The sequence below is a fragment of the Clinocottus analis genome, unplaced genomic scaffold (assembly GCF_023055335.1).
Source record: "Clinocottus analis isolate CAN_PGR_092001 unplaced genomic scaffold, fCliAna1.0.p SCAF_2, whole genome shotgun sequence".
Taxonomy (NCBI): domain Eukaryota; kingdom Metazoa; phylum Chordata; class Actinopteri; order Perciformes; family Cottidae; genus Clinocottus; species Clinocottus analis.
Window position 1 is genome coordinate 1,053,223 of NW_027175931.1, and position 13,986 is coordinate 1,067,208.

Genomic DNA, 13,986 nt, shown 5'->3' on the forward strand with positions numbered 1-13,986 from the left:
CTATACAAAGTCAGAGCAAGTCAGTCCAACGAAGAGGAGGAAGAGCACTTGAACGCACCGCAACGACCAAAAGGAAACTGGTTTTAAAAAGGTTAAAAACAATGAAGGCTCTTCATTGTGCCTCAAATAGACCAAACAATAAGCATCTTAGAGGCACACACACTAAAGCTGCATTCTCTCTCCTGACCACCAGGGGGCGACTCCTCTGGTTGTATAGAAGTCTATGCTTCATGTGTTAAAGCTGCATTCTCTCTCCTGACCACCAGGGGGCGACTCCTCTGGTTGTATAGAAGTCTATGCTTCATGTGTTAAAGCTGCATTCTCTCTCCTGACCACCAGGGGGCGACTCCTCTGGTTGTATAGAAGTCTATGCTTCATGTGTTAGAGCTGCATTCTCTCTCCTGACCACCAGGGGGCGACTCCTCTGGTTGTATAGAAGTCAATGCTTCATGTGTTAGAGCTGCATTCTCTCTCCTGACCACCAGGGGGCGACTCCTCTGGTTGTATAGAAGTCAATGCTTCATGTGTTAGAGCTGCATTCTCTCTCCTGACCACCAGGGGGCGACTCCTCTGGTTGTATAGAAGTCTATGCTTCATGTGTTAAAGCGTGTGTTTCGTCCTCAGGAGAGACAGCGACTGGAGACGATCCTCAACCTGTGTGCCGAGTACAACAAGGCCGAGCCCGACGGTCTGGACCCGGTCTCGGGGGGCATGGGGTTCCCCGGCAGTCCGGCGGACGGCTCGGCCCGCAGGTCGTCCCTGGAGAACGTCCTGGGTTCCTCGGGTTCCTCGGCCGCGCTGCGCCTGATGCAGAGGCAGCGCGAGAGCGACGAGGAGAACCTGAAGGAGGAGTGCAGCAGCACGGAGAGCACCCACCAGGAGGTGAGGAGGAGGAGGAGGAGGAGGAGGAGGGCTTCCTCATGGGACGTTCAGGGAGCGTTGGAATTTACGGTTTTGTGCTGCTAAAGTGTAGTTTGTACTGTGAAGCTAAAATCAGGGTTCTTACGGTCATGGAAAACCTGGAAAAGTCATGGAATTAAATATATATATATATTTCAAGGCCTGGAAAAGTCTTTGAAAATAAAAAATCTCCAAAGTCATGGAAATTTGGTTTGAAGTCCAAACTCTCGAGACGTCCATCCCTCACGTCGCTGATCTTTTCCTCCCGGCAGCACGAGGACTCGCCCGGCTCGGCCGCCGCCGGCCGCCTGGAGCTGAGCTACCTGGAGGACGAGCGGGTTCGCGTCCTCGCTCGCGTCGACGAGCTCAAGAGCCGGCTGACGGAGCTGGAGCAGCAACTCCAGGAGTCCAAGCAGGAGGTGCAGTACCAGCGGGAGGAAACTACGGCAGCCCCGAGGGGACAAAACGACAAGAAAACTAAAAATCTCGTTAATTTTGGCGATTGAACTAAATGTATTTCTAATACTGGCAGAATACTTTTTTTAATCGTCCGTCCTTTTTTGGGCGTAATACTCATTCTGACCAGAGGGGGCCGAAGTGCGTCACCACCTCGTGCTCTCAACGTGTTTTCTCTAACGGATTGAAAGACATTTGAAGCCAAAATAAAGACACGACAGTCGAGTTACAGAACTAACACACATGTTTACTACATGCATACATGATACATGTACATTTAGAGAGAAAGAAAAGAAGCTTTTAGTCTTTCTTTAAACACAAAGTGAGGGTGCATTTCCACCCGTTACAACAAACACTTAAAAACACAAATAAATAAATGTTCACCTACAGAAACTTTATTTTTTCACAGAAAATAAACAGTTTTTATGTCGTAAACATGTTGTAAATACGTCTAAAAGCATAGACGGGACACCTCGGAGGCAAATACGAGTTTTAGGTAGTGGCTCACTTCAGCCTCTAGTGGCTGAAACGAGTACAACAACAAACAGTCGGCATCTTGTAAACTACATTTCCTTCGCCTGTATCTGGAATATAAAGGACCTTATGAATATGATCCTGTTAAAAGCTTCTTTCTACCGTTTCTTAAGTCTTAAACATCGGGTAGAAACGGGTTCTATTCGGACCGGGGTCGTCATTTTCTCCGATAAACGGTCGCAGTGTCTTCACCGTTGGCTCCGCCCCTCCAGGCCGAGATGGAGCGCGCCTTGCTGCAGGGCGAGAGGCAGGCCGAGCTGGAGCAGATGGAGGCCGAGACGGACGTCATCGCCCAGCTGCAGCACAAGCTGGACCAGCTGGAGAGCGCCATCCAGAGGGAGAAGGACAAGGTACACTACAGCCGCAGGGGGAGGAGCCACAGAGCCACGCCCACGCAATGCAACCCACTGGTTGCATGTGGTGGGACACCAGTTATCATATTATACATGCATATGCAGGAGAGAGGGGTTGTGCACATTGTATGACCTGCTGGTTCCTGACTTCTCAGGAGAGGGTGGATCATATTATGGGATGTTTCCTCCGCTGCATGTCTTCATCTTCTCGGTGTTTCTCTCAGACTTCACTAACCGACCTCCCTTAACCCCTAAACCCTCTCTGCTCCACTGCGTCTGCATGTCGCGCTGTGGGGGCCGGGTCCACGGGTCCGTTTGGGTTCTGGAGCTTTCGGTTCTGCGGTGCGCAGGTTCTGGGTTCTAGTGGACGGTGGAAACTGGCAGCATGTACTTTTCCCCCATGCACCTATTTATTTACCTTACTGACTAACCGTCCGTGTGTTGCGCCTAGTTATGACCCAGAACCCCAGTTATGTTATGTGGGAATCCTTCTCCCAGAGAACCAGAGGACATAACCTGTGGTTCTACTGACGGGAGGATTTGTGCCGTCTCGTATGAGATAATGAATCCGTGGCGACTCTTCTTCCTTCTCAAAGCTTCTCCTCTGGCGACTTTATCGCCGGTTGTCCTCAAAGACCCGTTTTCACTTTCACACGGCGAAGATGGAGACGCCGTGTTTCTGGAGAGTCGTCTCTCCATTGAAGTGTATTTGTTGGCTGTGAGCGTCTCAATCTGGTGGCTTTAAGGTCCCGCCTCCTACTTCCTGTTCCCTGCCAGGCCCCAATAATCGTGTCTGTTGCTAACTTCTTGCAGCTTTCTATTTGCATGGCGTTGATTTTGAGCTCTCGCTCTCTCTCTGTCTCCCTCGTCCATCCATCCTGTGTGTGTGTGTGTGTGTGTGTTGTGTCTTTCTAGGAGAGGGCTAATGTTGAGGCCGAGCGCCGGGCCCTGCAGAGCCTCCAGGAAGCGTTCGCTGAGTTGGAGAACCAGCTTCATAACTGTCCCGAGTCGCTGCGGGAACAGTTACAGGAACAGCTCAAAAGGGTGGGTCGCTAGTCCCGCCCCTTCAGTCCACACACACACACACACGCACACACACACGCACACACGCACACGCACCGTCAGTTGGTGTATCCATGAGAAGCCCCACCCCCTCCATATCTACATGCTACCGAAGCCCTTGGGTCAACGCGCATCTTTGGTAAAAAAAAGTGCGTCATGTGACGCGCATGTGTGACTCTGATCTGCATCTCTTCTTCTGTGGTGTGTCGCATAATGTGTGTAACTGCTCACTAATCCATTAACAGAGGCCCTCTGACTCCACGCCTCCTCCTCTGCCCTCGCTCGCTCCCTCGCTCGCTCTCGTCCTGCGACTTCTCTTTTCCGGAAATGAGTGTTTTTTACTTCTTTTTTTTTGTGCATTTGTTGCGTGAAGTCGGGTTTGACGTCTGAAAGCAGAACAAACGATGTTCACAGGTGCACGATTTTAAAAGGTGCACTGTGTAATATTTGGCCACATGCATATCCAAACCAGGAGGGGGCAGCGTTTCACAAGAAATACGCAAAATAAGAACTTTTTGTTGTTGTTGTTGTTGTTAAAAGCCAACATGAATAGAATAAAACAGAATATTTTGTTTGATTAAAAACATGTTGAAAATTTAGGAAATTGTGTAAAATGCGAGACATGTGTTTGATAGTTTGGTTACAGTGACTCACTATCGCCCCTCGAGGCCACTAGTGGTATTACAGTGACTCACTATCGCCCCTCGAGGCCACTAGTGGTATTACAGTGACTCACTATCGCCCCTTGAGGCCACTAGTGGTATTACAGTGACTCACTATCACCCCTTGAGGCCACTAGTGGTATTACAGTGTTTATTCTCTCACCACAAATCTTCCAGTGCGAAGTAGTTTCATTTTAAACTCTTTTAATGTAAATCGCTGTCGCTTCACCTCGTGTGTTTTACATGTCGAGTCTCTGCAGCAGAACGCATGATCGTGTTCTTGACCCTTCAGCCCGCTGGGAAAACTTCTAAAATACATGAAATATAAACGTTTGGTGTATTTCTGAGGCTAGTCTGAGAATAGTGGATGGCTTTAAGATGAGCGATGCGTATTTGGTGTTTTTTTTCTTGTTTTACTACGATGATGATGGTGGTGATGATGATGGTGGTGGTGGTGGTGATGATGATGATGATGGTGGTGATGATGATGATGGTGTGTGGGCGCCTCCATCAGGACGGCGACGCGTTGGAAACGGGAACCAAGAAGTTCGAGGACCTGGAGTTCCAGCAGCTGGAGAGAGAGAGCAGCCTGGAGGAGGAGCGAGAGACCATCAGCCAGCAGCTGCTGCAGCAGCGAGCCGAGTACCACGGCAGTGTGGCCAAGCGGAAGGTCAGGAATCGAACCCGCGGGGTGGTGTTCACGTGGTGGACTGTATGAACCGCCTCGCTGACGGTCTCCTCCTCCTCTTCCTCTTCTAGGAGAAGGTGTCGGCGCTGGAGAGCCAGGCCCACCAGCTCGGCCTGCAGGCGTCTCAGGAGTACGAGCGTCTGGCCAGAGACCGGACGCTCGCCCTGCAGATGCTCCACAAGGTACCGAGTCAGAGCCACTGAGGTTCCAGCCCGAGGGCTTCAGGGGGAACCCGCCTCCCTGAATGAAGTCATATGAGATTGAAAAAGAGTTTGACGTGTGTTTCCGTCCCAGGAGAAGGAGAGGCTGTCGGCGCTGGAGAAGCGCTACCTCGGCCTGACGGGTGGGAGGAGCTTCCCCAAGTCCTCCACCGCCATGAGAGAGGTGAGAGGACGACCGCGCAGACGCACAACGCCTCTCCAGACGCACTAATGTAGTTGTGTTGTGCACACTAACGTGTTCATGGACTGCGTGGCGCTCGCGTCCCGGTGAAGTTCATCTGGAGGAGATGCATTCAGAAGCAGCGCTCGTTCCTGGTTGTTGAAACAGGAAGCGCTCCAGGTGTTGCAGAGCGCCCCGCCCTCCCAGCATGCTCTCTGTCCCGCCCGACTGATGACCTTCACCCTGAAGGTCGCCCAGCGTACGCTACAGTCCTGCTCACACGTCTGCTCTGTGACTTCTGGACTTTACAACGCATCAAATGAGCCTAAAAATAGTCAAATATTAATAATATTAGTGCGACATGACCTGCAACTGTGCAGAAAAACACAATAAATGGACACACGTTACAAAAGAAGCTTCAAACTCTAAAAAACTTTATTAATAACTATAATAATACGAAGTTATGATGGCTAGAAGTCACATTTCCAGCGTGTGTGTGTGTGTGTGTGTGTGTGTGTGTGTGTGTGTGTGTGTGTAGGAGTATGTGACAGTGAACCAGTTGAATCAGATGTTCGGGATGCCGAAGGTGGAGTCGTCTCCGACGTCCCCGCTTCGCCAGCCCCTGCTTTCTGGAGCCGGAGACCCCGTCTTCTCCCCTCACGGCTCCTGCCTCTCCCTCTCTGTGGAGGTGTGTGCTTCCTTCCCTCTTTCCTTGATGGATGCATTTGTTTCCTCTCCTTGTTTCATTATGTTCTACTAACAGTCACAGGATGTTTCTTCCTCGTTAATCTCCTCAGAAAGAGAAGATAAATCCTGCAGACAGACGTAGTTTTTAATATAAAGCTTTCAGTAAGTTAACACGAGTACACAATCTGTGCACAAAGTGTGTGTTTAATCACTTTAACGCCGCCGCCGTGTCATTTCATCACGCTCGTCACGTCCTCGTTGCTGTAAACTCTCCCATCAGCAGCGTGATGTTGTGATCAACACGTTTATTGTTGTTGTTGTTTTAAGTCGTTTTGGCTCTGAGGAGAATGAACAACATGAATTGGATGAAGACTTGAATACGTGGAATAAGTGGGTCACTGCGGCTGCAGCGTGGAATAGCAACGAGCCGCTGCAGGCTGGAAGCAGCCGAGCGCTGCAGACGTTTAAGAATCACTTCAAGTACAAAACCAGAACCTCCGTGACTGTTGAGAGGAAACGAGCCACTGCCTGATGCTTTCTAACCTCTGCCCTCTGCTTCCTGTCTGCTCCCTCTGCTTCCTGTCTGCTCCCTCTGCTTCCTGTCTGCTCCCTCTGCTTCCTGTCTGCTCCCTCTGCTTCCTGTCTGCTCCCTCTGCTTCCTGTCTGCTCCCTCTGCTTCCTGTCTGCTGCCTCTGCTTCCTGTCTGCTCCCTCTGCTTCCTGTCTGCTGCCTCTGCTTCCTGTCTGCTCCCTCTGCTTCCTGTCTGCTCCCTCTGCTTCCTGTCTGCTGCCCTCTGCTTCCTGTCTGCTCCCTCTGCTTCCTGTCTGCTCCCTCTGCTTCCTGTCTGCTCCCTCTGCTTCCTGTCTGCTCCCTCTGCTTCCTGTCTGCTCCCTCTGCTTCCTGTCTGCTCCCTCTGCTTCCTGTCTGCTCCCTCTGCTTCCTGTCTGGTGGTCTTTGTGGTCTCTGTTTCCTGTCTGGTGGTCTTTATGGTCTCTATTTCCTGTCTGGTGGTCTCTGTTTCCTGTCTGCTGCTCTTTGTGGTCTCTGTTTCCTGTCTGGTGGTCTTTGTGGTCTTTGTTTCCTGTCTGCTGCTCTTTGTGGTCTTTGTTTCCTGTCTGGTGGTCTTTGTGGTCTTTGCTTCCTGTCTGGTGGTCTTTGTGGTCTTTGTTTCCTGTCTGCTGCTCTTTGTGGTCTTTGCTTCCTGTCTGGTGGTCTTTGTGGTCTTTGCTTCCTGTCTGGTGGTCTCTCTAGCAGCCGCCTTCCCCCCTCAAGCTAGACTTAGAGCTCTGGTACCAGGACCTGATGTCCCCGTCTCTGCCAGCCAAGAGTGTGTCGGGCCGCAGGCCGGTTCTGCAGGTAGAGTGTGTGTGTGTGTGTGTGTGTGTGTGTGTGTGTGTTTAAAGTTACTGTGTGGATTCTGTATCTGGTCCTCTATAGTCTCAGTGTAGTCCTGGTCCTCTATAGTCTCAGTGTAGTCCTGGTCCTCTATAGTCTCAGTGTAGTCCTGGTCCTCTATAGTCTCAGTCTAGTCCTGGTCCTCTGTAGTCTCAGTGTAGTCCTGGTCCTCTATAGTCTCAGTGTAGTCCTGGTCCTCTATAGTCTCAGTGTAGTCCTGGTCCTCTATAGTCTCAGTGTAGTCCTGGTCCTCTATAGTCTCAGTGTAGTCCTGGTCCTCTGTAGTCTCAGTGTAGTCCTGGTCCTCTGTAGTCTCAGTGTAGTCCTGGTCCTCTGTAGTCTCAGTGTAGTCCTGGTCCTCTGTAGTCTCAGTGTAGTCCTGGTCCTCTGTAGTCTCAGTGTAGTCCTGGTCTTCTTTCTCTCTGGAACTCAAAGACTTCTTAAAAAGAAAAGCGTTGCAGAAAATCAGCATAATAATTTCCTGAGGATGTTTTCAGGGAAAGTCTTTGATGTCTAAATGTTCCTCTTGTTTCTAGAAGTCCTGAGGAACCTTTTCCTCACTTACGTCTGTGTAACGATGACGACGGATGAATAATAACAATAATTATTATTATTATCATCACATCTTCATTATGTGATCCAGTTATTATAATCATATTTAATTATATATGTCCTCTGGAGACTAGAAAGTACAGTTTACTTCTTCTGTTACAAATATCAACCCATCAGGTAACAACCGGGTCGCACCAGATGCATGCTGGGACTTCTAGTTTGTTGCTTGGGTTTAAAAGAGGAAGTCCGTTTTTTTGGGGGGGGATAAAGTTTAGAATAATCGCCACAAAACTTCAATCACTCAAATGAATGTTGTGAAGGCTTTAAAGTCACTGCTATGAACACACACACACACACACACACACACACGGAAACTCCCACAGTACATGAATGCAGCATTAACGTATCAAAGAGCTATTTGCTGAAAGTGTGTGTGTGTGTGTGTGTGTGTGTGTGTGTGTGTGTGTGTGTGTGTGTGTGTGTGTGTGTGTGTGTGTTCTCTTTGATATTTTCTTGTCTTTTGATTCTGAAACTTAAACTGCTGGTTGAACCTTTTGATTTATAAAATCCAGCATTTTGTTTTGACGTCTGTGTTTTAGCTTTTAACCGCGTTGTGAACTCCAGAGAGAAGGGGTGGGGGGGGTCTCTTGGGGGTCTCAAAGGGGGAGGGTATCAAAGGGGGGTCCCAGACCCCTTGATTGACACTTCAGACTCCCTGAAAGCCTCGCTCGCGAGTCACAAGACAAGTAATTATCACTAATTGTCAGTAAAACATGGCCGCCAGCCAGCGAGCGCCTTGGGACTCTTCTGATCCCGGTCTCGTCTGTTCTCTTGACCCTCCTCCTCTTCCTCCCTCAGGTGTTCCGCTCCAAGCTGGACAGCGACCCGGGTGTGGCCCCCCATCAGCCCCGGTCCGGGTCGGGCTCCCCCCTGCAGCTCGGAGCAGCCACGCTGGGTCGCAGCCCCAAGGTGCCGGCCCCGCCCCCCTCTGGTTCAGCTCATGTCAGCGTGATGGCGTCCGGTCTCCTGGTACTTAACTCCGCCCCCTCTCCCCCCACAGAGCCCCCTGCTGGCGGCCGGCAGCACCGGCAGCCTGCCCAGGAACCTGGCGGCCACGCTGCAGGACATCGAGGCCAAGAGGCAGATCGCCCTGCAGCAGAAAGGTAACGGCTCACAACCAAACTCACAGGACTCTGTATCGCACATGTAGCCAACCTGAGCTAACGGTACATGCACCAGGTGCATGTACCGTTAGCCGCGGTGGGCTAATGGTATATGCACCTGATGCATGTACCGTTAGCCACTGTGGGCTAACGGTACATGCACCAGGTGCATGTACCGTTAGCCGCGGTGGGCTAATGGTATATGCACCTGATGCATGTACCGTTAGCCACTGTGGGCTAACGGTACATGCAGACAGAAAGTCAGGTCAACAGAGCAGTTTTGAGAGCGCAGTTGTTGTTTTTTTTTAGCAAATTCTTTTTTTGAGAGCGTTTTTTTTTTTTTTTTTTGAGCGTTTTTTTTTGGCGGGAGAGCAAATTTCTTTTTGTAGAGCAAATTTAGGTTTTGAGAGGTTTTTTTTTTTTTTTTTTGAGAGGTTTTTTTTTTTTTTTTTGGAGCTTTTTTTTTGGAGCAATTTTTTTAAATTAAGAGCAAAGATTTGCAGGTAATTTACTTACAAACTAGAAATTTGCTCTGGTAAAAAAGACAAAAATCTACCTTCACACAAACTCACCAGACTCCATTGATAAAAGCAGTGATTTAACCTCTCAGGACTCGGGAGTCCTGAGAGGTCTCTGCCATCTGTTGTGTGTTTGTGTTGTTGTTGTGTGACTTTAGTGAATCTAAACTAACACTTTAAAACACTAAAGTCACACAACAACACAAACACACAACAGATGGAGGCAGCAGGAGACCAGCAGCTCCTGAGTCCTGAGAGGTTAAATCACTGCTTTTATCAATGGAGTCTGGTGAGCAAAACATCTGTCACTCAAACTGGCAGAGATTCTTTTAGGAGCCTAAAATACATCCACAGCAGAACATTACTCAGTTCTTCTTCTTCTTCTTCTTCTTCTTCTTCTTCTTCTTCTTCTTCTTCTTCTTCTTCGAGGAGAGACATGATGATAGTTTAATATATAAAACTTAAGGAGCCTCTTTCTTGTAGACACTTACAACATTTTGGATTCATATCATCAATCAAGAGGTAACTTTCACCAGAACGAGACGGCGGCTCATTTCAGAGTGTCTCCATGCAACGCTCCTCTTCATCCTCCTCATCCTCTTCATCTCTGGCGTGTCGTTAACCCCCCATCACCTCCTTCTCCTCCTCTCCTCCGACGTTTCTTTTCATCTCTTTTTCTTTTGTCTGTAAGATTGAAATCTCTCTTTCTTCTTCCATCAATCTTCCATGAACGTTCCCGCTGGTGCAGAATAAATATTTCATGTTCGGCGAGGAGCTCCTCCTGCTTCTCCAGGACGACGTGCACAGAGACGTCTACAAGGTTCATACGGTCATGGAGAACCTGGAAAAGTCCTGGAGTTTTAAAATGGCCATTTTCCAGGCCTGGAAAAGTCCTGTAAATGTGTTATATTCATGTGTTCATTCAGTTATAAATAATGAATCTGCTTTTAAAAGAAAGAGGCTCAACATATCAGCAGCATCCATACAGGCATCTATATGAATGTTTATTCTTTTAATCAAACTATTGTCTCTCATTCATTTGAGTCATTTAAGGTTTACTGTATGCTTTGAATCCTCATTGTTAGTTTAAATACTACATTTTATCACTTTGTACTGTTCACACACATTTCACACAATGTTTGCTCATGGACATTTGGTTTACAGTCATGTAAAATTGGTTAAACGTCATGTACATTTGAGGTCATGGCGATGCGTTGGTCTCAATGTGTGTGGACGTCGCCCCCTACAGGTCACCAGGTGATAGAGGACCAGCGCCGCCGTCTGGCCGAGCTCAAGCAGCGCGCGGCGGTGGAGGCCCAGTGCCAGTGGGACGCGCTGCACGGCTCCCAGTCCCACCTCGCGACCTCGTCGCCCTCCTACTCGCCCGTCGCGGCCTACGGCCACGCCCCCGCCGGCGCGCCCCCGCCGCTGGTCCACCACTCCATCCTGCACCACCACCCGCCGCCGGCCGGAGAGCAGCCGTACGACACCCTGAGCCTGGAGAGCTCCGACAGCATGGACACCAGCGTGTCCACGGGGAACAACTCGGCCTGCTCGCCGGACATGTCCAGGTACAAGTACACAGAGTACACGCTGGGTACGAGGAGGATGCAACCAATCAGGGCACAGGGGGCGACTCTTCTGGTTGTATAGAAGTCTATGCTTCATGTGTTAAAGCTGCATTCTCTCTCCTGACCACCAGGGGGCGACTCTTCTGGTTGTATAGAAGTCTATGCTTCATGTGTTAAAGCTGCATTCTCTCTCCTGACCACCAGGGGGCGACTCTTCTGGTTGTATAGAAGTCTATGCTTCATGTGTTAAATCTGCATTCTCTCTCCTGACCACCAGGGGGTGACTCCTCTGGTTGTATAGAAGTCTATATAAGTGACTCTACTTCTCTCTTGATGTATTCCCTCAGTAAACATTGTAAACATGAGTTTATGTCTCAATCTCTAGTTTCTAGTCTTCTTCTATACAGCATGATGTTCATTTAGTACATTATGGTCTGTTGGAGTCAAACAGACCATAATGAGGGGACGCTTTAGGGGCGGGGCTACAGGGTGATTGTCTCTCCTGTGATTGGCTCTCGTCCTCCTCCCGTTGAGGTAGCAACATCTGCCGGCTCAGCAGGTTCTCAGCAGGTCCGACGGTTCGATACCTGTCCATCGCTCTCGGCGGACATGTTAACGACGTGGCTTTGCGCTGAAAAGAGGAAACGAAGCGTTCCTCACAGCAGAGATGACGATGAGCTGCTCATCAGGGCGCTCAGCTTGTGTAAACGTGTCTGAAGCCTCTAACCGTCGTAACGTCTCCTCAGCGTCGGAGGAGCGGACGCCATGAAGATCGAGGAGATGGAGAAGATGCTGAGGGAGGCGCATCTGGAGAAAGCCAGGCTGATCGAGTCGCGGGTGAGACTTAAGAGAGAGTTCATCTCTACAGAGTCTGATGGACGAGCCCATCGCTCTGATCGATCACCTGAGGATCAATGAGCCATCGATCACCTGAGGATCGATGCTTCAGGCCGGACCCTCGCTCATCTTTATCGAGCTTCCTCTGTCTTTGTCCTGATGGAGACACAAACGATCCGACTCAGGCTTAAGTTTACTTAGTTTACCGTTAGTTTACCGTTAGTTTACCTTTAGTTTACCTTTAGTTAACCTTTAGTTTACTTAGTTGACCTTAAGTTAACCTTAAGTTAACCTTTAGTTGACCTTTAATTTATCTTTAGTTTACCTTTAGTTAACCTTTAGTTTACTTAGTTCACCTTTAATTGACCTTTAGTTTACTTAGTTCACCTTTAGTTAACCTTAAGTTAACCTTTTGTTTACCTTAAGTTAACCTTTAGTTTACGTAGTTCACCTTTAGTTAACCTGGTTTATCTTTGTCTTGTTATAGAGGTGTCAAGTCTAAATAAATATAACCTGAGATTAGTCGGGTCCATCATTTAAAGATCTTCTGTGTCCTCTGAGGAGTGAGGAGACGAGAGTGAGGAGAGGAGACAAGGAAACACATAAGTGAAGTATTTTATCAACGTCTTCATATCGACGGCTGTTTAACTGGACGGACAAAACAATGTTTCCTTGATTCCTTTCCTCTCTCCTCCAGAGGGACATGAGACTTGAAGGAAGCTAAATGGCATGCGTCCTCTGAGTTCTGCCTCTGTCAGGAGTACATTAAGAGCTCAGTACTGGTAGTACTGGTAGTACTTGTGTACTCCTCCTCCTGGGTGCATACTGTATTCCTCTGTGTGCAGCTCATAATGCATGAAGGTGAAGCGTGAACATGAGTAATGAACTCTCTGCTGCAGGAGAGAGAGACGGCGGCTCGCCGTCAGATGCTGGAGGAGGAGAGGAGGAGGAGGGAGGAGGTGGAGAAGAGGCTGCAGGACGAGACCTTCCACCGGCAGCAGCTGGTGGAGAAGGAGGTCAAGATGAGGTCCAAGAACTTCTCTCAGGTGTGTGTGTTTGTGTGTGTACACAGTCGTATTGTTTATTAATTATGTTTAGCTCTTGCAACAGTATTTTATTCATAGTTGCTTTAACATGAAGCGCTGAAGTAAGCCTCCTTTATTTAACCTCTACACCTGTAACCCCGCCCCTCTACACCTGTAACCCCGCCCCTCTACACCTGTAACCCCTCCCCTCTACACCTGTAACCCCGCCCCTCTACACCTGTAACCCCGCCCCTCTACACCTGTAACCCCTCCCCTCTACACCTGTAACCCCTCCCCTCTACACCTGTAACCCCTCCCTCTAAACCATTAACCCCACCCTCTAAACCTGTGACCCCGCCCCCAGGCCCGGCCCATGACCCGCTACCTGCCCATCAGGAAGGAGGAGTTCGACCTGCGCTCCCACGTGGAGTCGTCGGGTCACGGCGTGGAGAGCTGCTTCCACCTGACGCTCACGGACAAGATGTGCAGAGGATACCTGGTGAAGATGGGAGGAAAGATCAAGTCCTGGAAGAAGCGCTGGTTCGTCTTCGACCGCCTCAAGAGGACCTTCTCCTACTACGTCGGTAAGACCAGGAGGGAGGAGACAAGAAGAAGGAGGAGAGGAGACAAGAAGGAGGAGAGGAGACAAGGAGGAGAGGAGACAAGGAAACACATTTGAAGTATTTTACGTCGGCTGTTTAACACTGAAGTGGAAAGAGAAATGTTTTCCCTTGCTTCCTCCCTCGTCTCCTTCAGAGACCTTAAGGAAGCTAATTGGTATGCGTCCTCTGACTTAATCGCAATCAGAACGTGACCTTGTACAGGAAGCGTTCCCCTCATGTTTTTACCTGTTTATTGTCACACCTGAGCTCCTCTGGTCCTCCTGGTTCTGTTGCAGAGAGCAGGGCTTTTATTTTGAAGGGCAACGAGGCCACAGAGAGTTGAGCTGCAGGCTTCAGGGGGTTGAACCCAGAACCTGAGTGACGGGCGGGACGCGACCTTGAGATGAGATGAGGCTCTGGGTTCTGCTGTCGGGCCTTTGAAGTCCTGGTGAAGGTTCTGCTGAGAGGAAGAGGAGGAGGAGGAGGAAGAGGGGATTGAGATGCACCAGCGCTCTCCCTCGACCTTGAGCGCCGCTAACTCCTTTAATCAGCAGCGTGTTTTATTTAGTTGGTTGTTGTGTTAATTTCAGACGGCGGCTG

At 49.5% G+C, this 13,986-nt stretch overlaps 1 protein-coding gene across 6 annotated transcripts in view; it reads left to right on the forward strand.

Annotated features, from left to right (window-relative positions):
• phldb1b (pleckstrin homology-like domain, family B, member 1b) overlaps positions 1-13,986 on the forward strand; it is a 43,857-nt gene that overhangs the window by 23,939 nt on the left and 5,932 nt on the right. For 3 of the 6 annotated variants that reach the window (XM_068585541.1, XM_068585543.1, XM_068585546.1), the window contains 15 exons: positions 625-882; positions 1,173-1,319; positions 2,103-2,240; positions 3,159-3,287; positions 4,482-4,637; positions 4,727-4,837; positions 4,950-5,039; positions 5,575-5,724; positions 6,975-7,079; positions 8,529-8,639; positions 8,731-8,833; positions 10,601-10,922; positions 11,669-11,759; positions 12,659-12,805; positions 13,149-13,368. In XM_068585541.1, coding sequence (XP_068441642.1) covers positions 625-882; positions 1,173-1,319; positions 2,103-2,240; positions 3,159-3,287; positions 4,482-4,637; positions 4,727-4,837; positions 4,950-5,039; positions 5,575-5,724; positions 6,975-7,079; positions 8,529-8,639; positions 8,731-8,833; positions 10,601-10,922; positions 11,669-11,759; positions 12,659-12,805; positions 13,149-13,368 — 2,278 coding nt within the window. The remainder of the gene's footprint in view (positions 1-624; positions 883-1,172; positions 1,320-2,102; positions 2,241-3,158; positions 3,288-4,481; positions 4,638-4,726; positions 4,838-4,949; positions 5,040-5,574; positions 5,725-6,974; positions 7,080-8,528; positions 8,640-8,730; positions 8,834-10,600; positions 10,923-11,668; positions 11,760-12,658; positions 12,806-13,148; positions 13,369-13,986) is intronic. The other 3 variants (XM_068585544.1, XM_068585547.1, XM_068585542.1) reach the window with 2 other exon arrangements.